General features: G+C 35.4%; 1 protein-coding gene across 6 annotated transcripts in view; it reads right to left on the reverse strand.

The window, feature by feature from the left end:
• Window positions 1-26,798, reverse strand: part of ATG4C (autophagy related 4C cysteine peptidase) — an 89,573-nt gene that overhangs the window by 14,033 nt on the left and 48,742 nt on the right. For all 6 annotated transcript variants that reach the window (XM_036256651.1, XM_036256649.1, XM_036256646.1 and 3 more), the window contains 5 exons: window positions 26,502-26,572; window positions 21,018-21,154; window positions 16,507-16,585; window positions 15,770-15,846; window positions 7,853-7,972 (listed from right to left, as the gene is read on the reverse strand). In XM_036256651.1, coding sequence (XP_036112544.1) covers window positions 7,853-7,972; window positions 15,770-15,846; window positions 16,507-16,585; window positions 21,018-21,154; window positions 26,502-26,572 — 484 coding nt within the window. The remainder of the gene's footprint in view (window positions 1-7,852; window positions 7,973-15,769; window positions 15,847-16,506; window positions 16,586-21,017; window positions 21,155-26,501; window positions 26,573-26,798) is intronic.

The raw sequence follows: 26,798 nt of genomic DNA on the forward strand, positions 1-26,798 counted from the left end.
AAATTTTTTTAAAAAGAACCTGGCAGATATCACCTAATCAAGTGATCAAAGTTAACATTTCCAATAAAAGAACAAATTGAAATCATGCGCCAACCACCACCTGACAGAGATACATGACCTGAAAAAACCATGAGGAAAAATCAGACAAACCCAAACTACAAAGTTCTCAAAAAGCATCTTATAAAAAACAATTAACAAAGAAAACATGAAAGCATCCTGTAATCTTGGAAAATATCAAAGTCATGTGAAAGTCAAGGAAAGATTAACTGTTTTAGACTAGAAGAGATTAAAGATACATAAATACAACAAATTCTGAAATGGATCCTTTTGCTATACAGAGTATTACTGGGACAATTAGCAAACAGAATAGTTTCTGATGATTACATGGTGATGATATACAGAGTCACCTTCCTGATTTTAACAGTTGTATTACAGTTAGGTAGGAAAATGTCTTTGTAAGAATTGCATACTCGCCCTGGCCGGTTTGGCTCAGCGGTTAGAGCGTCGGCCTGCGGTCCTGAGAGACCGGGGTTCGGTCCCCGCTGGGGGCGCGTACCTCGGTTGCAGTTTGTCCCCGGCCCTGGTCGGTTGTGCGGGTGGCAGCCACTCGATGTGTTCCTTTCACATCGATGTTTCTCTCTCTCTCTCTCTCTGTTCCTCTCTCTCCCTCCCTCTCTACCTGAACAAAAAATGGAAAAATGTCCTCGGGTGAGGATAAAAAAAAAAAAAAAAAAGAATTGCATACTCAATTGTTCAAGGGTGATGGGCATCAGCTTGGCAACATACTCTCAAAGGGATCAGGAAAAAGAAATATTTGTACTTTATTTACGACTTTTCAGTAAGGCTACAATTTAATTTTTTAAAATTTATCTTTATTGTTGAAAGTATTACAGATGTCTCTCCTTTATTCCTCCTATTGACCCCCTCCTCCATGCTCCCACACTATTTTAATTTTTTAATGAAGGCAAAATAAAGATGTATTCAAACAAACAAAAACTGAGAATTTATCACCAGCAAACAGTAATAAAAGAAATAGTTGCCCTGGCTGGTTTGGCTCAGCGGTTAGAGTGTCAGCCCGTGGACCAGAGAGACCCAGGTTCAGTTCCCACTAAGGGCATGTGCCTCGGTTGCAGTTTGTCCCTGGCCCCAGTTGGGGTCGTGTGGGTGGCAACCAGTCAATGTGTTTCTCTCACATCGATGTTTCTCTCTCTCTTCCTCCTTCTCTCCCTCCCGCTCTGTCTGAAGTTAAATGCAGGAATGTCTGCAGGTGAGGATAGAAAAATAAAAAAATAGTATAGAAAGATCTTCAGAGAGAAGCAAAATAATCCCAGAAGGAAACAGTACTATAGGAAAGAATGAAGAGCATCAGAAAGAGTAATATTGACTGTTTAAAACACAATGCTTTGTGGAATTTAAAATATATGTGGATTAAAATATATGACAACCAAGCATAAAAACAGACTTTAAGAAAAGAAATATTACTAGAGATAGAGGGTCATATAATTATAAAAGAATCAATTCAATAAGAAGACCCAACAATCCTAAATTTGTATGTAACTAATAACATAGCCTCAAAATATATAAAACAAAAAGAAAACTTAAAGGAGAAATGGACAAACCCACAATCACAATGGAAATTTTTATCATGTATTTTATCTACCATGCAGAAACCAAAAAAGAACATAAAAGATTTTAACATCATGATTTAACTAACTACTTAGAGACATGAGGGAGGCAGAGAAGGAAAGAGGGAAGGAAGAAGGAAGAAGACTGTTAATAAAAAGATAAGAGAAGAATTAAATAGAACTACTCCACACAGATGTTGACATCTGAAGATGAGGTAGAGGGACAGTGGTTGTTTTAGATGCACGCCCAGTAAACCTGACTTCATCATATTGATCTGACCTTCAAATTTCCCACCTCTCTCCATTCTACCTGACCATTTGCCTCCCTATCCACAGGGATTCCATGATTGACCATTTCAATGAAATCAAAGACACTCCTAAATATACTTGAAATTCTACTATCCCTGGTATACCAAACTCTATTGTTCACTTTATCTGCTTCCAACTCAAGGCTTTCAAGCATTCCTTCTTAAAGCAAGTCATGAAACTGTAAATGAAGTCCATTATATTAGGAGGACCCTCGCTATTTTCTTGCTGATTTCTTACTAGTTTGGGGTATGTTTAAACAGGGCAGGTTTCATGGACCAGTGAAGACTTTATAGGGACCTTAAGGAAAATGCAGTGAATGTACCTTATAAAATGATTTTGCATCCCAAAATTAAATTGTCTCCCCTATTTTTCTTTCCCATTTTTTTCTTTTGAGAAATTTTAGTTTTTATTATGCCTTATGTGTTTAAAGTCCATCTTATTCACTACAGCAGCAATTTTCAACCAGTGTGCCGCAAGAATTTTTAAAACATGCAATACCTGACTAATATTCAATCAGGGGCACTGACCTCTTTTTCCTTAGACTGTCAAAAAAAAAAAGACAGTAGCCAATACAACAATAGCCATCCGATGTGAATGAATCAAAAATTGTACTTTTTTGTGTGTGTGTCAGATCGATAGAAAATATATTTTTTGGTGTGCTGCAGAATTTTAGTAATCAGTTTGTATACCATGAAATGAAAAAGGTTGAAAATCACTGCAGTAGACTGTAAGTTCATGACGCCAGGAGTCATAACTCTCTTGTTCACCATTGCAAACCCAGCTCCAGTCACTCAACAAGTATTCTGAACACTTACTATGGACCAGCCTTGTTCTAGGTGCTCTGAGATACATTAATGCCCCAAACTGGCAAAACAGTCCTGTCCTGTGTAGTTTATATTTCACTGGGGAAGGCAGGTAATAATAAAGGTAATAGATAAGTAAATTGTGTAGTGTATTAGAAAGTAGTAAGTGCTAAGGAAAAAGACAAAGGAAGAGGAAATGGGGGGAGAAGAGTGCATTTTTAAACAAAGTGGTCTGATTAGGCCTCATTAGGAAGGAGACATCTAAACCAAGAATTAAAGGAGGTGAAGCATTTCTGTCTAGTGCAAAGGCTCTAAGAAAGGAGCCTGCCTATTAGGTTAGATGATCTGCAAGGAGGCCAACACGGCCAAAGCACAATGAGAAAGAGGCAAAACAGGAGATGAGACTCTGAGGCGAGGGAAGGGCACGGAGACACTATCATCTGGGGCCTTGGAGAGTAGGATAAGAACTTTTTTACTTTAAAATAAACTGGTAAGTCAATGCAGGTTTTTGAGGAGAGGAGTGGTATGATCCGACTTATGTTTTTAAAGGATTGTCCAGGCTGCTGAATTGAGAACAGGAGGGAGGGAGGGGCTTGGGAACTCATTAGGAGGCCATTGCAGTAAGGACTTTGGCTCAGACCAGGATAGTAGCAGTGGAAATATGAAAAGTGGTCAGCTTTGAGCTGTACTTTGGGATATTAGAGACAGAAAGTAAGGATAACTCCAAGGCTTTTGGCCTGAGCACACAGAAGGATGAATCTGCCCTCAAATGAGACCAAGAAAACTATTAGTGGAACAGGCTGAAAAGGAAAATCAGAAATTTTATTTTGGATATGCACATCACACACACAAGAGACGATAAGTAGCAGTTGGACATATATCATCTAAAATTTGAAAGGGAGGTTTGGGCTAATGATGGGATCTTGGTTTTAGTTGACTTACAATTGATATTTAAAGCTATACGACTAGCTGAGCTCATCAAGACAAAGAAGATATGAAAAAGAAAGACTGGGCCTTGGGGTACTCCAACATTAAGAGGTGTGGAAAAGAACAGGCAAAGAGGACTTGAGAAGGAACAACTGGTAAAGGATGAGGTGAACCGAAAGAGACTGGCTCCTGGAAGCCAAAGAAGGTGTTTGAAAGACACAGAGGGTGTGCAGCCATGTCAAATGCTCACGTTAGGATGAATAAGATGAAGACTAAGATACGGCCAACAGACTTAGCATTGTGAGGTCAAGTGACCCAGAAAATGAGTTTTGGCAGAGTGGTAGGGGTAAGAGCACTCAAATACTTGTTGACTAAATGAATGACCACACTAATGAACGATTCATTTTTCTCCTAGACACCCAGACACAAAACAGACTTGTCTTGGAGTTCTCTCTTTCACTTGCCCTGGAGTCCTCGTGGCTGCTTGGTCTTATTGATCCCATTTTCACACACTCCTTAAAAACAGTTCCTTCCTCTCCAGTCACATAGCTCTGTCCTCATCTAGGTCTTTGAAGAAGGCATTATAAATCAATGAAGAAAGGTTAGACTTTTTAATGAATGATGCTGAAACAATGTTGAAAAAAAAAGTATACCTACTTTAAGACATATACAAGTTCTAAATATAAAAGTAAGACTTTGGTAGAAATGTAGGAGAATAACATAGGTCATTGTTTATTAAAGATTTCTTTGACATAAAAGTTAAAACTCATAAAGAATAAAATTTACTAATTTGACTAAAATTAAAGATACCATTAACAAGTGAAAATAATAGTCTAGGAGAATATATATGTAACACACAAAGCCAACAAGGGATAATATTCAGAATTATAAATCTGATTTGATTTTCTTCAAATCAAATATCCCTAAAGAAAAATAAAGAAAATGAACAAGAAATTTACAAAAGAAGAACCAAATGGGTCAATAAACCTTGATAAGAAGTGCAGTCTCACTAGCAATCAGGAAAATACAAATTAAAACTATAAAGAGATTCTACTCATATCCATAAGCTTGGTTAAAACTTTAAAAGTCTGACAATATCAAGTGTTGAAAAGGATTTGAAGCATTGGAAATTCTACTTGGTATGATCACTCTGGAGAATATTTGACAATTCTAGCAAAACTGAAAATATGTATACCCTAAGACCTAAGACCCAAAGACCTAGCAATTCCACTCTAACACATCTAGCGTACCTAATATAATCCTAATTACAGTGCACAAAGAGCATGTATAAGAATATTCTTATACATATTGTTTGTAATTAGAAAATAAAATCAGCTAGATGACCATCAATGAAAGGAAGTTTAAGTTAAAAGGTAGTATATTGTAGAATGTACTACTCATTATTCTGCAGTTTAAATGAATAAACTAGACCAACATGTATAGAAACAGATAATCTCCAGGTCACCATTAAACAAAAACACTAATTGCAGTAGGGTATATACATTTTTATATAAATATATCATTGATGAAAAGTTTTATAACATCCCCAAAATATATACTGTTTGTGGTTATATATAAAGCACAAATATATTCAAATTTAGGATAGCTGTTACGACTGGGAAGAAAGGAAGGAAATAAGATTAGGGGTGGGTAACATTTCAATTATACATGTAATTTTTTTTCTTAAGCTCAGTGGTAGCACGTAGGCAGTATTATGTTATTCTCTGTATCTCAGTATGCTTGAAATTAACACAGTCAACATATGGCAAAGTGGGAACTTCTCCAGTATGGCATTCTAGACTCTCGAACAGTCCAACCTCCTTTTCTAGCCTCATCTTTCACTGTTTCCTCTGGCAGTGTTCTTCAAGTCTGGGACATTTATATACCTTTATTTTTGCTATGTATTTCATCTCTGTTATAATTAATATTTATTTCTCTTTCCATCATTTTTAAAGAGCCTTATAAAATCAATAATAAACATGAAATCACGTTTGACATTCCAGATGAATTTTTCCAATATGAATATAAATAAATATATACATACTAAAAAGTTTATCCTGGTATCAAAATATGTGTTCCAGAGCTCCCTAACTATAATCTACATCTATTCCCCTCCTGAACTATAAATGCTACTTGAGGGCAGAAGCCTATACTTTGTTCAAAAGCAGGGATTATGTCTTGGTCAATTTATGCTTTCAATATAGTAAGTTACTCAGATACTTGCTGAACTGAACTCTGCTAAACATAGAATTCATTTAACAATTTTTATAACATTTTAAAAATCATGTAGTTAAGGCTTTAAAATATTCATACAGCATCACAAATTAACTATTATAATCTAGGCTACCTAGTTTCATTTTCAAAATTAGAAAATTAAAAATACTTCCTATTTAGAAAAAATAATTTTAAGTTGTTTTCATTTTTAAAGAGGAAAAAAAACTGTTTTACTAAAAATGCCAAAATCAGTTTTTAGAAGAAAAGGAAAACTGCTTAACTTATAACCTTCCAAGCAAAAGTAAATAATCAAGTTATTAATTGACAAAGTGAGTTTTTGATACTGCTACAAAAAGCTATTAACTCAAGAATAATAGTATTATTAAAGCAAAGTTAATTGACTCTAGCAAAATTCTCACTACTTCCAAATGATATTTCAATATGGTTTCTCTTTGCCTCAATATTGTATATTACTCTGATGCATTAAGAACAATGATTTCTAAGTATTTTTCCAATGTAAAGAAACCTAATAACTATCAGTATTAAAAACAAAAAAATCTGTTGTTAATGAGAACGTATCAACATACAACTCATTTGTGAATCTTGTTTTTCAACTTGGCAATAATAATTTGGTTTGTTTCTAATCCAGAAGTAGACTGCTTTACTGATATAAATTGACTTATTTTAACTATGGTTGAAAATAAATTAACAGAAAAAAGAAATGGAACTTTTTAATGAAGTATGCTCATTAGTACCAATCTGTATTATAATATCGTCTGGATTTGTACATTTTAGCACATACATTATACTTTATTAATATAGGGAAATATCAAACTGAAATATAGGAATATTACTAATTTCAAGTAATGGAAGAGGGGAAAGTGTAGAATACGTATTTTGTTATGTGCACTTGGCCTTCCAGGTTGAACGGGAATGAAAAGATGACAACTGTGAGAAATGAAGAATAAGGAAAGGTTCTCACATATCTCATTTTCTCCTCTCCTCATTCATTTTTCTGTCATGGTTTTGTTAAATTTCCTCTTTTACATGGCAGGTCAAGTAAAGTAAACCTAGCTTATGTGAAACCTTTTAGTTAATGTTTTCATTTTGTTTTTACATTATAAAAATGAACTTCCAACCCACTATGTCCATTTTCCTTTTAAAATGAACTGTAGAGCAGTAAAAGGGTACTATCATATCTGAGCTCAAGTTAGGAATTCCCAAGTTATTCTAGTATTGGTTTTACTTACTCATAAAATGATAACCTATAGCTATTGATACTAATAAAGAGGTCTATCTAGTATGCTTACTTCCTCAATAAGTAATCTTCTTTTATTTTCTCAAGTACTACATATGACACTTCATGAGGCTCTATTAATGTTTAGCAGTACTGTACTCAAGGACCAGAAAAATGCAGAAGTTTAAAGGTAATGAGAAGGAGTTAAATAAACCTATTTCAAAGATCCTATAAGTTGAATACATCAGATTAGACAAGCTTATTGGAAGGTAGCAACACAGCTCATTCTGAGAAATCCAAAAATACCATTTCTCTTTTTAAAAAAACCAAAGAAGCACTTGGACTAACAAGAAATAATGCACAATTTGGCTTGATCAAATACTTCATTAATTTTTTTCTACCCCCTAAGGTATTGCCCTTTTAAAATCCTCTTCAAATAAAATATAACCTAATTGCTTGCACATATAACCTAATCCATTTGCAAAGGGATTTTTACTTCAACAGTGCCACCTAGTGGAGCAATCAACACTGTGGCCTCTTCACTAGGTTTCATTAGTATCAAAGGCTAGGAATCCCCAAATAGTTTTATTTTCTGGTTCAATATTCCTAATAACATTAACATTCTTGAGAGGTAATTTTACAAAGTATCATAATTTAAAAATTTTTGTCTTTTCACAGGTTATCTCAAATAAAAATTAGGTCATTTACAAATATTATAATATTTTAAATCAAAGTACCTTAGTGATTTCTTCAGAAGCTCGTTTGAAGTCCTGAACGTTTCGACAGTAAAATCCTATTGTACAGCTAGGATCCATCTTTCGAAAGGACATCTTTTTGGGAGAAGGGCAGTGGAATGTCTGTAATTTTAAAAGTTCTTTAGAATTAATTTACTTTAATCTGATGGACTTACGTACATATAAGAATATTACTAATTTAAAACTTGCTGTCTAGCTTGTCTCAAAACTTAAATATTCTTTGCAAATGTTGTTTTAGTCTATCCAATGCAAACAGTTCTCCTATTCTCCAAAACTTTAAAATATGACAACCAACACTGTGTACATTCAATTCACCAAATCTCCACCTTAAGTGACATTAGTGCCATTCTGCAAAAGAAAGATTGTCAAAGTGGTATGCATAACTAACACCTGCAGAGGGAAGAAAAATGTGCCACTGAAAAAGATATAGATAAGCTAATACAAGGTTTAGAATCTAGTTAGCCATTTCTATGAAAGTGCAATTAAATTTGTTTCATTAGTTTTTGGGGTTTTTTTTTTTTTTGTTTTTTTTCTAATGTTCAGAAGCCTTTTAATAAGGATATCATGACTTTTTCAACAAATACAGATTCATGTAAATGTTCCATTGTGGTGGGCACACAATGCAATACAGAGATATATCATAGAATTGTACACTTGAAACCCATATAATCTTATTAACCAATGTCACCCAATAAATTTAATTTTAAAAAATGTTCCAGTGATTAAAAAAAAAAAAGAGTTCAATTCAGAGTTTTAGCAATCGACACAATTAGTACGTAATTATATATATTCTTCCATCCCACTCTTCTACTTGGCTCTAAGTTCTTGGTTATTGCCATACAAGACCCAGGTGAAAACTGTCCGCTATGTTCTTGGCCTCCTTCTTACCAGTCCTCCTGTCCCTCTAGTTCACTTTTCTCAAGCAGTCACTGTGCCGCAGATGTCAATGGGCTGGGGAGGCTGCTCTAGACCCTCTACCCTTGCTAATGGGATGTGGCTATTAGTACAATCGGGACCTTGAGAGAATACAAAAGTAGGAAAGAGGTAGAATATAAAGCTAATCATTCCAATCTTCTTTTTCTTCACCACCACATTCTGGTACTTGGTTTTAAAGATTTAAAAAAGAAAAAAAAACTGCTTAAATGCTTTTGTCCTTAAAAATCACTAATGCCACCAAGTCTTTTTCTGTATATATTGAAAAAATGTTTATGGACAAAAGGAGGGCCATAAAAATATATATTCATGTTTATTTATATGTGCATAAATAAACTTTATAAGGATATACAAAAATTAACAAGCTTAAGGGAGAGGAAGAAAACTGGAAAGATGGGAGACAGGAGTGAAAATTCTTGGTTGTGTATTTTATATTTTTTATTTAAAGAACAAGCTCAATTAAGAAACAATCTATGCTGAATTTGAACTCAAAAATTAAAATTTCCCTACAGTTAAGGCCTAAAACTAAGGGATTTTTACCTTGAAACCGTATACGAAAGTGTGGGCATACATAGGCTTTCCTATTTGCTCTGTTCCTTGTGAGGCCATCAGAATCACTCTCCTCTCCCCTTCATCCTAGTGACCCGATCAGTGCCCACACTGTCACCAGAGGAGAGGCCAAAGGCATCCACTCAAGCTGTTTTATTTTCCTTAGGAATGGTTCAATCATATATAAGATTCAAGTACCATATCAAGGCAGTAAATACAGACCAAACAAATGTGTTTTCAAACTATGATTTTTACAAAATGCTTAGCTTACACTTACTTTAAATAGTGAGATCCAAACTAGCTAAACTGGAACATCCAGGGTACTAGTGAACACAAGTATTGTCTTAGTTGGACTTTTTCTAACATTGTTTCATGTGTTTTATTTATAAGGAGATATTAAAAACAGATCTGAAAAGGCATAGAAGAGCTAAGTAAGCTTGTAAGTTAACCATATACAGTAGTATACTGGTATGTGAGGCACAGAAAGTTCTAGGTCATATTTACAAAAAGTGATTTTACATACAAGGTATCTAAAAATAGTCATTTTCCCAACTCCAAAACCAATAATAAGCAAGATTTATTTTATTTATTTATTTACTTACTTACTTACTTATTGCTACTAGGGAATAAGGAAGAAGAATCAAAGTTCGTACAAGGTCCACAAAAATATTTTTTCACTCATGTATAAAGGTATCCTACATTATACTAAAGCATTGATTAAAGTTTTGTTTGTTTGTTTGATTGATTTTTTTTTATCCTCACCCAAGGACATTTTTCCATTTTTTTGTTCAGACAGAGTGGGAGGGAGAGAGAGGAAGAGAGAGAGAGAGAGAAACATCGACGTGAAAGGGACATATCGAGTGGCTACCACCCGCACAACCCAACCAGGGCCTGGGACAAACTATAACTGAGGTACGTGCCCTTAGCGGGAACCGAACCCAGGTCTCTCTGGACCGCAGGCTGACACTCTAACTACTGAGCCAAACCGGCCAGGGCTGATTAAAGTTTTTATGTAAGAACCAGTAAGACTGCCTGGCTTGTGTGGCTCAGTGGTTGAGCACAGATCCATACACCGAGAGGTCACCAGTTCGATTCCTGGTCAGGGCACATGCCCAGGTTGTGGGCCAAATCCCCAGTGCGGGGCATGCAGGAGGCAGCCAATCAATGTTCTCTCTCATCGATGTTTCTATCTCTCTCTCCCTCTCTCTCTAAAAAAATCAAAGAAGAAAAAAAAAAATCAATAAGACTAAACCAGAATAGACTTGGTGCTATTTCAGTGTTGCTTCAGTCATCATAGATAGTTAACACTAAATTGCTATTCATGGTTGTTTTGACATCTGCAAAAAACACTAATTATCCACAAAAACACTGACACAGATCTCTGATCAATGAAAACTGAAATTGCTATAGGGTGTTACTACATGAATACAAGGACTCTTATTACAGAGAGGCATTTTATATCAGTTAAACTTAAAATTATATTCTTTTGTTGACCCAAGAAGATCCTGAAGTCAAACCAACATTAATTTATAATTCAGAATTATTTCTGTTTATTGCAAAACAAGTTATATTTTAAAATATTTTCCCAAGTGGTATTACAAGGTTATGTTTATTTTGCAATAATTCTTTTAACTATGCACTTATTCCTTTTTTAATTTTTAAAATTCTGACAAAATTTAGGGAGCGTTCACCTGATACAATTCTGTGACAATGAAATGTTTCTGAAAAAAACTAGCCAAGGTGAGTCATTTCTTGTTTTATTTAATTTTTTAAATACACTATTTATTCATGCTTCAACAAGAGTTAGTAGGCATCTACTAAATGCCAGGCACTGTTCTAGGCTTATTATTTGGACAAGTGGTTTATATTACCTAAACATGTACAAACAATAATGAAACAAATGCTTTTAGGGGTAGCTATGCTATTTTGGTGATTTAGATGAAGCTTCCTCAGTTAACTAGAGAATACACGTACTAAAAAGCACCTCCCACTAACTACAGTCCACATGTGTAATTCCTACAGGATACATCTTTCACTGGTGAATTCACTTATCCACCTCTCTAATCATATCACATCATTCTAATAGCTAGGATTCTCTGAATTTACCTGGATAAATTAAAGCAGTCACCACTATATGAGCCTAAAACCTGAAACCTGAAGTTGTGGGCCCAGGAATTAGAACAGACTAACATGTGTACTAATAAGGCTTTTCTTACCTTAATAATAAAATGTTAAAATTAAGGTAATGTTACCTTAATAGCATAAGAGTTAGAACTGGTCATTCCAAAAGTATAACACGAAGCAATAGTCTGGGGTTTAGGAAATCTTAACTTACACACACGCACACGCACACGCACACGCACACACACATGCATGCACATGCACGTCCTCTCATCCCAACAGCTGACAGTGGAAGCCCACAGTTAAGCATACCCTGCTAAGGCCTATTAGAGTTCTCATTCCCTCTACTTTCAAGTTATCTTTTCATGACTTTTCCTTTAAGGTTGTTCATGCTGCATCTTTGAATCCCATTCTCTACACGAAAATGAGAGTATGAGTTTACACATTATGATATGCCCCAGCAGGAAACCATGAGATCTAGTCCTCAGTCCAAACCAAGGACTGCCCTGGCACATCCCCACAATCAAACTTGGGATCTAAATATGACCACTTACCTTCACTTTACAATGTTAAAACTAAATGAAGATTAAAAATCCAATTGTGTATAATAATATATTTTAGAAGAAAGTGTCACAAGAATTAAACATTAATATAAATATATATAATCAAAGTATTTGGAGCTACTGAAAAGTTCAACAAAAGACTCTAATTGCAGTGCATAGAATGGTGCCTTGTACATGGAAAAAGCTCGATAAATGATAGTTTAAAAAGAAAGAAGTAACTTGGTCAGATTTGGTCTCAAAATTTTAGAAGTTCAACTTGAACTATAGGAATTCCACACCACAAGAACAATAACAAAAATATATGATCTGCTAAATCTCTCCTTCAATCTCTTATATTCTGATATATTACTACTTTCTTAAATGTTCATAATCCTATTGAATTCAGGGCACTCCCTTATTTAACAATTATTTACCTAGAACTGAATTTAAAAATCCAAGATTTTAATTTTTCCATCTATTTACCAAAAGAAGTATTGATTAAAAAAAACAAAGTTGCTTTCAAAAATAAATTTAGCCCTGACCAGTTTTGCTCAGCGGTTAGAGCATCAGCCCACGGACCAATAAGACCTGGGTTTGATTCCGGCCAAGGGCACATTCCTGGGTTGCAGTTCATCCCCGGCCCTGCTCAGGGTCCCACAGGAGGCAACTAGTCGATGTGTCTCTCTCGCACTGATATTTCTCTCTCTCCTCTGTCTCTCTCTCTCTCTCTCCCTCTCTACTACTCTGTCTAAAGATAAATGGAGTCCTGGCCAGTTTTGCTCAGCGGTTAGAGCGTCAGCCTGCGGTCCAGAGAGACCCAGGTTCAGTTCCCGCTAAGGGTATATACTTCGGTTGCAGTTTGTCCCTGGCCCTGGTTGGGTTGTGCGGGTGGCAGCCACTCGATGTGTCCCTTTCACGTCGATGTTTCTCTCTCTTCCTTTCTCTCCCTCCCATTCTGTTTGAATAAAAAAATGGAAAAATGTCCTCGGGTGAGGATAAAATAAATAAATAAATAAATAAAGATAAATGGAAAAATATCCTTGAGGGAGAATAAAAAGATAAATAAAATAATTTTAATAATTGAGGCACAAAGGGTGGTTTAGAACATGCATATAATTTATGTATGTCATCAATCCACTGCAAAATTTCATAGCATATAGACACACAACCAACATAGCAAGGCAAGGATGGGTAATAAGATAGGGTCGTTAAAATATCTCCATTTGGAGCACATTAAGCTTTAAATATGATAAAAAGCAAAAAGTATGTCCGGCCAGTGTGGCTCAATGGTTGAGCCTCCATCCATGCACCAAGAGGTCTCCTGTTTGATTCCCAGTCAGGGCACATGCCCAGGTTGAGGACCAAATCCCCCAGTTGGGGGCATGCAGGAGGCGACCAATCGATGTTTTCTCTCATCGATGTTTCTATCTCTCCCTCTCTAAAATCAATAAAGGGGAAAAGAGTCTCTTAAAAAAAAAAAGCAAAATGTTATTTCTGTATATAGATGAACAACTTGCTATAATTCTTACATTATACTCTCATAGGGAAATAAATGTGCTATTCAAAAATATCTAAGATAGATCCCTGAGTTGAAAAAAATGAAAAATTGTCCAGAGGAATTACCCAGACAGGTTGAGATCCTCTAGCAGCATTTCAAAAATATAACACCTAAACCTAATTTCTTGGAGTCCCAATGTATAAGAAATAAATGCTTCTGTGCATTTAAGAAGCTACCTAATTTCACCAAATTTTACTTTAAAAAGTCTCTTAAAATCAGCCCGGCTGGTGTGCTCAGAGGATTGAGCGTCGGTCGGCCCATGGACTGGTCCTGGTTCGATTCCCAGAGAGGCCACATGCCTGGATTTTGGGCTCGATCCCCAGTGAGGGGTATGCAGGAGGCAGCCGATCCATGTTTCTCTCTCATGGATGTTTCTCTCTCTCTAAAAAATCAATACAAACATAGTTTTAAAAGTCTCTTAAAATCAATTCATCTTTTCCATTCTCACTACTATCACCCTACTTAAAGTTTTTATTGACTCACTTGTGAAGTGTTGCATCACTCTCCTAATAATGAGCTGCAACCTTTCTAACACTGATTGTGTAGACAGACCCAGGATGTTCATTCACTTGGCATCTTTGCAGAGTCTCTCAAAATATCAGAGGACTAGTCTCTCTCTACTGGCCAAAATATGAACACCAATAATCTTTTATTTATTCTTATTTATTTATTTACTTTTATCTTTATTGTTGAAAGTATTACAGATGTCCCCCCCTTTTCCCTCTTTGACCCCCTCTCTTCCCTGCTCCTACCCCACTCCTGCTTTCCTCAAACTATTGTCTGTGTCCATTGGTTGTGCATATATGTATATAAGTTCTTTGGTTTATCTCTTCCCAACCCTCCCAATCCCCTTCCCTCTCAGGTTTGTTAGTCTGTTCCCTACTTCCATGTATCTGGATCTAGTTTGATTGACAGCTTATTTTGCTCATGATATTCCATAAATAAGTGAGATCATGTGGTACTTGTCTTTCTCTGACTGGCTTATTTCACTCGGCAAAATACACCAATAATCTTTTAATTTGCCTATTTTAGATAATACTAGAACTTTATGAACAAATTTCTATCTGAATCTCAAGTATCTCCTTTGTTAAGGAGTCATACTGGCACACATACGTACACTAGAAATGTAACTTAGACACAGGAATCAGTGTCACAAGACCACAATGCAGCAGAAACAATTACCACATGCTTCATATAGCATAATTCTCAAGTGCCTCCCCCAGTATCAATTAGTCAACTAGAAATACTTATTAAGGTTTACATTCAAGATACTATGAAGGAAGACAGCAGAAAGCAAACCTGATCTTTGGCCTCAACATGCTTGGACTTTAGTTGAGGTAACAGTTTACAAAGGGTGCTAGAATGTTTTATAATGTATTTTTCTGAATCATATTTTAATCTTGAAGTTGATCCATTTTCGTAATCTTTTCATTAAATATTTTTAGGTAATACTATTAGCTAGCAAGCTATTACTAAAACAAAGTGCTGAGCCACATTTCTAACTTGTCAAGCCCTTGTGAATTAGTGATCCATGCCACTCAAATGATTATTTTAAAAGTTTATAAAAGCATCAACTGGGAAAACAAGATCCAAAACAATGTCATAATTACATGTCTCACCTATGCACTCTCAGATTTTCTGAATTAAAATACTGGATCATAAAATGGCCAACATAAAGGAAAAGAAGTTGTTATGAAATCAAAGCTAAAACAAAAATTTAAATCTAATTAAGCTCTTGAAAACTTAGAGGCTAAGATTTGCATATTAGACTTGCAGCAAAATAATTAGCAGTCTCCTTAAATCACCTTGTCATTCTAACCCTACTCTGTCATCTATTTTTCCCCCTTTTTCTTTCTTTCTTTGTTTTAAACATGCCTAACATTTTTATTCCTCAATACTGTTCAGTTGTACATCTACAAAATTACTTGGAGGCTTGCAGAATTATTTTGGTAGGGCTAGGGTGTCAAACAAGTTAGAGACAAAGATAAATGGAAAAGAAAGTATATCATAAATTAATATTCAGCATGAAATTATTTAACCTTTGACCATGGTGTGTGGGATATGGTTTTATAAATCAGTAAAATATTGATTATTAAGCTATAAGTGTAATACCATAAAAGCCTAGCTGCCTAGCACATCTCTAAATAATTAGAGTTTGCTTCATATGGTAAGAAAACAGCTCTTAATCCATAGTACCTCAAGAGAGAAATCCTTTATGCTGACATCTACAAAAGACTGGCAGTAATGAGGATCCATGTAAATCAAACTGTCATCTGCAAGGACAAAACAGAAGACAAGTAATTCAAAAAACACCTTATTATTACACTGCTTACAATCCAATTTCTATGTAGAATAGCTGAAAAAAAATCTGGGAGTAACAGCTTGCCAGACTGATATTCATTGACTGAAACATAGGTTTGCACAGGACAGATTAACTTTTGCATAATCAAATATGCTTGTATAAGCAGAATTTTTATAAAGTGATGAGATTGTCATTTAATTTTTGGTGATAAAATTACTTTCACAAACACACAATTATATTCTACAGTTTGCACATGAAAAATGTATTGCACTACTTTATTCTGACAGGAAGAACATATTGCTTGTCATTTTATCATCAACTAGCACCACTAAACCTGGTAAAAAGTAAATATGTAAATAGCAACTGCCAGAATGTGAAAGCAATGTCTTCTGAAGTTTAGTGAAACCAATAAATTATGCCTTGTTTATGCAATAACAGAAATTAAACATACATTTTGCAGAATCCAATTATGTTGTGGCTCAAATGACAAATGAGTGGCTATGGTAGGACTGATGAACTTATAAGGTACTCATTTTGCTCTGTTAATCATCCTGCTTCCAGATGATCCCACATTAACTTACCGACTTTTCAAAGAAAACAATGAGGGAATACACTTTACCAAATCACTAACCTTGAAATCCAGCAAAGTAATATGACTGTTTTGGTTTGCCACCAATAATTCCCACACAATATTCAAGGCTTAAAATACCCTGCCAAAAGAAATTAATTCAGATTTAGAGTCAAGAGACAAATGGTAATTATTTAAAGCAATCAAATTTGTATTTTCAATATTAGTAGTTCTCACATTTTTCACCACCAGTTTCATTTTTATTACATCTGTCCCCATGTTCTGAAATCATTCTACCAGACTATCTTCCTAAATCACTCAATGTTAACATGACTAAATCAATTATTCTGACCAGCATGTCACTCAGGAACATCAAGAAACTACTGCGTGCCAAATATAGAGACAATGTCACCACATAAAGACAATAAAATGTTCTGCCAAAGCCAAAACACCGAGACTTTCGTTGCTGGTACAGCCTTATTTTCATGAGAGTTTTTGAAAAGATAGAAATATCTCTTAGACCTTGTTACTGTTTTCATTGAACCTTGAATCTCAGAATCCCAAACTAAAAACCATTTTCTAATTAATGGTATTTACTTGACAGATTTATTTTTTTTATGCTACTTCATTTGGAATAAATATAAAGACTAGTGAAAACATTTTAATCCAAGGAAAATAATAATTACTATTGTATTTAAAGCTGATTTATTTTACTAATTATAAAATATCAGAGATACCGCAATAAATTATTTAGTATGCCCCTCAGCATCATTCTAAGCAGAACTCTATTTAAACTGGGCCAAATAATTTTCTATACCTTAAAAAAAAAAAAAAAAAAAAAAACCAGTGAGGTCAATTAAACACACGTCCAGTGGGATCAATTAATGTCTTGTCAATAGCTCCTGCATTAATTTTAGCATATATTATGTTAGAAAACACTAATAGTGATAAAGCATGTTATTTTTTTTTTTAAAGTATTAAACAACAGTAAACCTTTCCTTCTCGTAAATGAGAGGATGTTTTGAAATCTAGAAGATATAAAAATAAAGAATATATAAACAAATGCTTTTTCCCCTTTAACAAGTAATTAAAACATAGTGGTTTTTTTCCAGCTTAATTATTTTCTTAAAAATACGTGGTCGTTGAAATAAAAACACACACAGTAAAAATTTCCCCAAATTCCAACAGCCAGAGCTCATCATAATTAACATTTGGGGGGAAACCTTCCTGACATCTATATTACCTATATTCACACATAGATTTACAAATACAATTTGATATATGTGGCATCATACAATGCATACTGTTGCAACTCTTGTCATTCTATATATCATAAACAGTATTTCCTATCAATAAATATAGACCTACATTACATTTAATGACTATAAAATATTCTATTTTATGACGATAACAAAATGTGCTTTAAAACCCCCATTATGAATATTTAAATTGTTTTCAGGTTCTCAGTTATAAATAACCCTCTCGGTCTTGTGGAAATACAGAGGGTTTTTTTGGAAAGGAGAACTGTAACTGAAAAAGATGAAATAAAATAGTGAAGGCATACTAGGTTGAAATTTTAGCACTAACTAAAATATAAGTTAAGATGAAATTATATAAAAATACCTCACTTGACAATAATAGTTATTTATCATTAACAAGTTTACTGCTTTCCCCCTAAATAAAAATCCTAACACAATTAGGCAGTGTCTTACTTTACCTTGAGATAACCTGATCAACTGAAACACAACGCTTATGACTTAGGGGCCCATGAGGGAGTGAACATTCTAAGTCCCTCAAAGCCAAGAAAAATATACAGCAAGAATCATTACTGGTTCTCAGAAGGAGTCCAAGTAATGGAGGAAAGACTTTGGGTCTCTATTTCCCTTTACAACAGACTAGAGCAGACTCGGCAACAAACACTCAGAAGCAGACCAGGAGCTAGAATGCCAGTCCATATAGGAGGCTGTGTTTCTGGAAACTCAAACACTTCTCAGTTCCTAAAAAACCTCTTCACAGTTATCCCGAGGTGAGAATCTCCTGAGCTATGTCCACAAAGCGATAAATAAGACTGAAGTAATCAGTCAAAAAGTAAAGTCCTAATTTGTCTTGCTGAAGAAAGAGAACATATTAGATTTTCCTCATTCCAGGTCCCTTGAAAATAAACAAACTTCCTCTGGTAAGGGCTGATTAAGCACCACACCAAATTTCTTTCTCCTCCCAGAATGATAAAGGAGAAGGTACCACCTCTGAAATACTGTGGAATTACCTTGATTAATAAATTTGAAAAACATAACTGAAAGGTGAATTTTAGAGAGCATAATGTACAATGGTTTGGCAGGAAAAAATACAACTGCTGATGAAGGAGGAAGAGAGGAGGGGAGATGGAGGATGTGGGGTGGGTAGAGTTGGAGGTGGAAGAGGAGGAGGAGGAGGAGGAGGACAAAAGAGGAGAGGAAATGGAAGATAAATTTTCTTTGAGGTCGATTAGACAGTTTTTACACTTCTAAGTGAATGCCTCTTTATGTGCTTTCATTTTGGCTTTTGACCCAACCACATACCCCCACCCCCACCCCACCAAGCATAACACCTATCATATAATCTACTTCAGTCAGCCATTTCAGCCATTTTAACCTGATAATTGAAAAAATTAAAATGTTCAAATAGTCACTGCTCTCTCATTTTAATGTACTACAGTATAAATTAATTTAGCAAAAGCAAAAAAAAAGGTTACATTCTGAAAATTCCGTATTTTAAGTAATATGAAAAACAACCAAAAGTTCTAGTCTCTATTACCAATTTGCTATCTGAACTTGAACATATCACATAACTTCTGTCATTCTTGTTTTATAAAGGCAATCCAGTTCCTAGCTATTGTGAGGGCAAAATGAGATAAATCTGTATTGAATGTGTTATACAAAAATGAGAGTTAACGAACATTTGTTGAGCAACTCCTGTATGCTAACCAGGGTTCGTTTCACCACAGTTCAGGCGCCAGTGAATCTCAGGAGCATTAGGCAGACCCACCCCGATAGATACTATAAATACCACCAAAGAGCAAAGCCCTCAGCCAGATATAACATCTGCAGCCCACTGCACCAGCAATGGGGTTTTGATGAAAGGAGTCAGTTTCAAAATTGGCTCCGTTTCTAATCTTTTCAAGGTAGCAGAAAAAGGGGAGGAGATCCAGTTCACATTTGGTTAGAACCTACTGAGACATGACAAGATGCCCCAAGTCTCAAAACCCTCAATGGACTCTCCAGATGAAATGGTTCATAACTTCACACGTTCTACCGAAAGCTCCACTAAAAGTTTAGAAATCAAAACCCCATTTCTATCTAAAGGATTCATATGTTATCAATATATTATATTATTGGTATTATTAGTAACAAATGTACCTACAAAATGTTAGTAACTATTAGGAAAAGCCAATAAACCAGCTAGAAGATTTGTATATATCATATAATGAAAAGAACTACTCTAGACTTTTAGAATAAATACAGTTTGGCCTGAGGATATATTTTCCACCATATAGATAGGGACCACAATATGGGATTAATGCTTCATCGGGGGGGAAAAACTGTTACTGAATCATAAAACACAAATCTAGACTTTATTTCAAGATTACTATATCCCATAACACTCCATTCAAAATGAATTTCCATCTCTGCCCTTGATCAAAAGAAACATTTTATAAAAACTATGAAAATAATATAAATACTATAATATTAACCATAAACTAAGTATTTCAAAAATTAAAAGTTTTATGACAACTGAATACCTTGGTGTTCAAAACAAGATAACATAATTAGGTTCTTTAAGGGAAAAAAACTGTTTCTGAAACAGAACAGATTCATAACTGATTGATACGAAGAAAACAAAGTTAGAACCTCCCCCCATACTGTCTTCATCATTTCTGTCTATATAAAAAATCATCCTAACTTCTTATTGACCTCATGGTGACACAGGAAACAAATTAACAGATGATGTGGCCATAAGAGTAAAGTCAGTTTTTTCCAATAATTATTCAACATAGTTTAATGTGGGTTTTAATGTGGGTACATACTTTAAAAAATTATAAATAACGATAATAGGAACTGTAGACATATTACAGATTATGACTTTTGCTGCATCTGTGTCTCCTTGATTAGTTACACAAATCAAAAGGCTTTTCATTTTGTCATAGAACACTGCACTCTTCAAATCACAACTGATCTTGTAACACGGAAATTTATAATTCCTAATGTCAGCCCTGGCTGGTGTGGCTAAGTTGGTTGGGAATCATCCCATGCACCAAAAGGTTGCTGGTTCGATTCCCGGTTAGGGCACATGCCCAGGTTTCGGCTCGATTCCCGATAGGGGGCATGCACGAGGCAGCCAACCAATGTTTCATTCTCACATCAATGTTTCTCTTTCTCTCTCCCTCTCCCTTCCTCTCTCAAAAAGTCTTTAATGTCAAACTTTATAATCTACAACGATAAAATTACCATCAACCACTTAATAAAAAAAATATTACAAATCTGTATTTTTCATATGAGCTAGCATTGCCTTAAAAAAAATGAGCTCTCATCTCCTACCTTTATAAACTCTAGGTAGTCGGTATTGGTTCTTTCTCCACCAAGTCTAACAGGTACTAGAATAATAACAGCTTTGTCATCTGTATTATCAGAGGCCATGGATGTACACTGTTTATCAATCACATCTGAACTGTAAACTGAAAGAAAAAAAAACATAATAAATATGTATTAAGTGTTTTCAGAAACATTTTTATCCTAATATCCCCACATTGACCACTCGTTGGATCTCTCTCATCACTATCAAGGTCTCAATGAGCTAAAAATACCTACCTCATTTATGCAGTTAATAGATACTTATTGAGTAGCTACTATATAGCACTGGGGCTTCAGGAGTGAGCACAACAAAGAAAAACCCTGTCTTCAGAGAGCATACACTCTAATATAAGGAAATGGGCAATAAATAAATAAAATGTATGTCAGATGGTGATGGGTGCTTCAAGGAAAAACAAAGGGAGAAAGATGATAGGAAATGCTGGGGGCAGGGACAATTTAAAATCAGATGGTAGGCATGGTCCTATGAGAAACTAATATTTAAGTCAAGACTTCAAGTAAGAAACCGAGTAATGCCGACACCTGGGAGAAGAACATTCTAGGTCAAAGATCACCGCGTGCAAATGCCTCAGGGCAGAAGCACAGCTAGTATATTGCAGGAATAAGATGCCAATGCCTGAAGGGAAATGAGCAAAGCGTACAGGAGCAGAAATAAGGTAAGGAGATGAAGTTACAGGTTAGGAGAGAGTGAAAGACAGATTGAGTGAACTCCTAAACGCCATTGTGAAAACTTCAGCTTTTACTTTAAGTGAGATGGGAAGCCATTGAAGAGTTTTTTTAGGAAAGGAATGTCCTGCTCTGACTTACACTTCACCAGTTTGGTTCATGTGTTGACAACAGACTGTAGGGGCAAGAGGTGAAGCAGAGAAAGGTTAGAAAACCATTGCGGGGCCCTGGCCGGTTTGGCTCAGCGGTTAGAGCATCGGCCTGCGGTCTGGAGAGACCCGGGTTTGGTTCCCGCTAAGAGCATGTACCTCGGTTGCAGTTGGTCGTGCGGGTGGCAGCCACTCGATGTGTCCCTTTCACGTCGATGTTTCTCTCTCTCTCTCTTCCTCTCTCTCCCTCCCACTCTATCTGTGCAAAAAAATGGAAAAATGTCCTCGGGTGAGGATAAAAAAAAAAAAAAAAGAAAACCATTGCGGGGATTCAGCGATGGATGACAACGGCTTGAACAAAGGCAGTAATTATGAAGACAGGGAATTATGAAGACAGGATGGTCATGTGGAGGTGGTGAGAATGATCAGTTTGAGGATAAAGAACTCCATAATATGTTAAATGTAAGGTGTGAGAAGCCAAAAGAAAAGAGTCATGAGAGATTTGAAGGGTTTTGCTATAAGCAAGCAGAGTAAGAGCTGCCATTTACAAAGACAGAGGAGACTGTAGGAGGGACAAATATAACAGGGAGGATCGGTAACTCAGTTTTAGACATACTAAGATTGCGATGTCTATTAGACATCCAAACAGAGAGGATGCATAGGCAGTTATGGAAATAAAAGCCTGTTCTGGGGAGAGGCCCAGGATGGACCTATAAATTTGGGGTACTGACAGCATACAGATGGTACCATAAAGCCATGAGGCTGGGACGAAGTCTAATGGCTGAGCACCACACAAACAATTTCAGAGATCAGGGAGACATGGAAACACCAGCAAAGGAGACTGGAGGCATGGACAAGGAGTTAGAGGGAATCTGAGTAGTGTTCTGGAAACTAAGTGAACAAAAAGTTTCAAAGAAAAGGAGGAAGTGGTGGGCTGTATCAGCTGCTACTGACAGACTGTGTGATGTGAGGACTGGGAAGTGACCACTGGATTTAGCAAGTTCAAATTATTGATAAGGGCAGTTTTAGTGAAATGAGGGGTGGAATGATTCAAGAGAAAATGAGAGAATTTGGTGGAAACAAATACAGACAAAACTTTATTTTGTTTTGTTCAACATAAAATAGTTTTACTCAAAATTTGCTTTACACTCACACACCGTCAGTTTACCCAAACTCTTCTGCTCTTCCAGTTAACTGATTAACGAATTCTGTCTCTTGTGCCCCAGTTCTTCCCTTTAAATTCCAAATTTAAACTATGAGCTATCAGATTCTCTGTACACAGGCTTCCCCTTTTCCCACAGGCAGTCCAAACCAGTGGTTTTCAACCTTTTTCATCTCATGGCACACGTAAACTAATTACTAAAAGTCTGTGGTACATAAAAAAAAAATATATATATATATATATATATATATATATATATATATATATATAATGCTGATCTGACTTAAAAAAATAGGTATAATTTTAATTAATTGACACAGAACAGCTATTATTATGTTGGCTGTTGTCATTTTTTATTTGACAATCGAAGGAAAAAGAGATCAGTGCCCTCTTTTAGGCTAAAATAGTCAGGTATTACATGTTTTAAAAAGTCTTGCGGCACGTGGGTTGAAAATCACTGGTCTAAACCAAAGCTACAAAAATGCCACAATAGTTATTTCCATTTGTTTCAATTCTATCTCTCACTTTCTCTAAACTACTCAGTAGTGGTTTCTGATGACAGACCTTTAAATTCTTTCACTTTTCTAAGGCAGTGTACACATGACCATCTCCTATCTTTGACTTCTCTGAACTAATACAGATGCCAATCAAATAAAGTTTCCCTTCAGAGAAATTTACTCCCTCCAGAAACAAATACTGCCAAAATTAAGACAAAGTAATAATATTTCCAATGGCATGTAAAACAATTTCTCCCTTATCAAATGCCTCTTACACTTCTTCATTCAGCACACACTTATTGAGGGCCTCCTATTTACTGAGGTGTTCTATGCTAGGGGGGTATGATAGCAAATAAGATCCCGATTTCAGAGTGTCTAGTTTAATCATTTTGGTGTTTTCCCACTACTTCTAACATATGTAAGGACCTTGAAATAGTCCAATTCCATAACAGGCTCACTCCAGCAGATTCCCAACCAAATGCTTCTGATGCTTTTCCCCTCCCCCTGCTACCTTAACAATCATTGATCTACAGGGAGAAACGTAATCATGAGGTGATATTGCTAGTGATTTCAAGTGCAACATTTAATGGAGGTATTTCTGAAATGTTACAGAACACAGAAAAATAAACTAATTCTGCCTGATGGGAGTAGGGAATGGCTTTACCAAAGGTGCAAACCTTGAGAGTGTTCTTAAAAAATAAGTTAAGAGCAAACAAGAGACATTTTAATAATAAGGGGCATTCTAAGCAGAGGCAATAGGTGCAAAGGCATGAAAAAACATAATAACAGTATGTGCAAGGAATGGCCTGAAGGCTGATAGTACTTTAGTGTATTAACATGGAAGGCAGTGATGCTGGAAATGCAGGTCGGAACAAATGATAAAGGACATCAGGAGCTTTATGTGCTAAAATGACAAGGCTAGAGTTAACTGACAGTCACAGGTTTTTAAATTAAGGGTCTTGATCAGTTTCTGTTGATCAGGTAGATCAAAAAGAGAAGAGAGAGACAAAGAAATCAAGTTCAAGTCCAGCCCAGCCAGTGTGGCTCAGTGGCTGAGCATCAACCCATGCACCAAGAGGTCACCGGTTCGATTCCTGGTCAGGGCACATGCCCAGGTTGTGGGCCACATCCCCAGAGTGGGGCATGCAAGAGGCAGCCAATCGATGTTCTCTCTCAACGATGTTTTTACCACTCTCTCCTTTTCCCTTTCTCTCTCTCTAAAATCAATAAAGAAAAAAATTAAAAAAAAAAAAAGAGGAGGAGGAAATGAATGGAGAATGGAACCTTTAAATATACTAATGACAGCAGAGGCAAGGGGGAATTAATAGAATCTGGCTTCACCTAATTCCTAACCCTATAATTTATCAATATAAATTAATAATATAATTTAATATAAACTAATATAAACTCTTCCTTTAGGATTCTTAAACATATGTGTTAAAGATTTTAAGAACTACTTCAAATTAAACAAATCACTATGTCATAAGGAACTTTGTGTTGTTTAATTAACAATATGTAACGCTTAAAGACCAAGGCTGACTGTTAGCAATACGAGCACAAAAGGCAAATTCATAAATTTACTTAATGATTAATTACTTAAGCATATCCTTTGGTTTAATTATCACTCTTAGCTAATTTGTAAAACTTCCTATGTGAAAAATAAATATGGGACCTACAAAAATCACACTCATCTGAAAATTAACAATTTTCATTTTCATATTGCTATCAGCCTTTCTTAAAAAATATAATTAATTGCCCTGGCCTAGTAGTTCAGTTGGTTAGAGTGTTGTCCCACTAAGCCAAGGTTGTGGGTTCTATTCCTGGTCAGGGCACACACAAGAAGCAACCAATTAATGCGTAAATAAGTGGAACAACAAATCGATGTTGATGTTTCTCTCTCACTCTTTCTGTCTCTACCTCTCTTCTTCTCTCTAAAAATAAATAAATAAATTTTAAAAATTAATCTTAACAAGATCAAACAAAATGCATGCATATTTGGTTACCATTCCTTCCACATTATAAACACTAGTTAATTATCAGGGTAACCTTTATAAAATAAAACATTTTGTAAATACCTTTATATTAAATATGATTGAAGTATATTTAACTTTCCCAAAACATTAACATATTTTATCCTGTTAACAGCATTTCTTTAAAAAGTAAACTTAACAGCATGAGGTGGCTTATTTAAAGGCATTTTTTTTTCTTTACTGAATTTAGAGAGAGATGAAGGGAGAGGGAGAGAGAGATAGAAACATCGATGAGAGAGAACATGACTGGCCGCTTCCTGCATGTCCCCCACTGGGGATCTAGCCCACAACCTGGGCATGTGCCCTGACCAGGAATCAAACCAGCAAACCTCTTGGTGCATGGGTCAATGCTCAACCACTGAACCACACCAACCAGGCTTTAAAAGTGTTTTTATTTTATTAGGAAATTAAATTTTATTATGGATAAAACTGTATTAGGGATAAATATTTTATCCCTAACAAAGTTTCACATTACTATAAATATTGGTCATTAAGCAGAAGACCCAAAACAATAAAACAAGGCAAAATTCTGGACAATAGCTGCATCATTATCACATGTACTGAAGCACTACTGCAAAACATATCCAGATGAAGAATTTTCCGTCCTTGAAACATACTCACCAGTGAAATGGTACCTGGCACACATGCAGCCCGAGGATAAACCTATGTTAAACTTTCCCATTTGGCTTTTTTTTAAGTAGTCATTTTAAATATTGGAAATTTCTTTAATAGGTTATTTTAATATTGCAACTAAGAAGTTATAGTTTATTAAGGGATATTTAATAAGTAGGCACTTATACAGGAAGAAAAATGTGTAAAACATGGTCCCTACCTTCATAATCATTTAGAATATAATTGGGATAAGCTAAACACATATGAAAAAGTCTGACCAAATGAGCAAATGAAATTTAAATTCTATACATCCTTACCTGTACAATCTTGTGCAACATAAACAGTTATTCCTTGTAAATCAGGGTGTCTTGCTTCTTCAACTGCTTTTCTAAGAAATAACAAGTATCATTCTTTAAAATCCTAACTATGATTTCCAGTTGATAACTAAAGATTTAATTTAAAGGAAAGACAGCCATTATTTTCCTGATACAGTTAGCCCTCATTTATCGTGGTTAATCAGTTCCAGACTCTACTATGCGATAAATGAATTTCCGCGAAGTAGGGTTCTTTATTTATACAGTCATCCCTCATCACATTGCACGTCGACTTTCGTG

Source organism: Molossus molossus, unplaced genomic scaffold, assembly GCF_014108415.1.
Source record: "Molossus molossus isolate mMolMol1 unplaced genomic scaffold, mMolMol1.p scaffold_m16_p_12, whole genome shotgun sequence".
Taxonomy (NCBI): domain Eukaryota; kingdom Metazoa; phylum Chordata; class Mammalia; order Chiroptera; family Molossidae; genus Molossus; species Molossus molossus.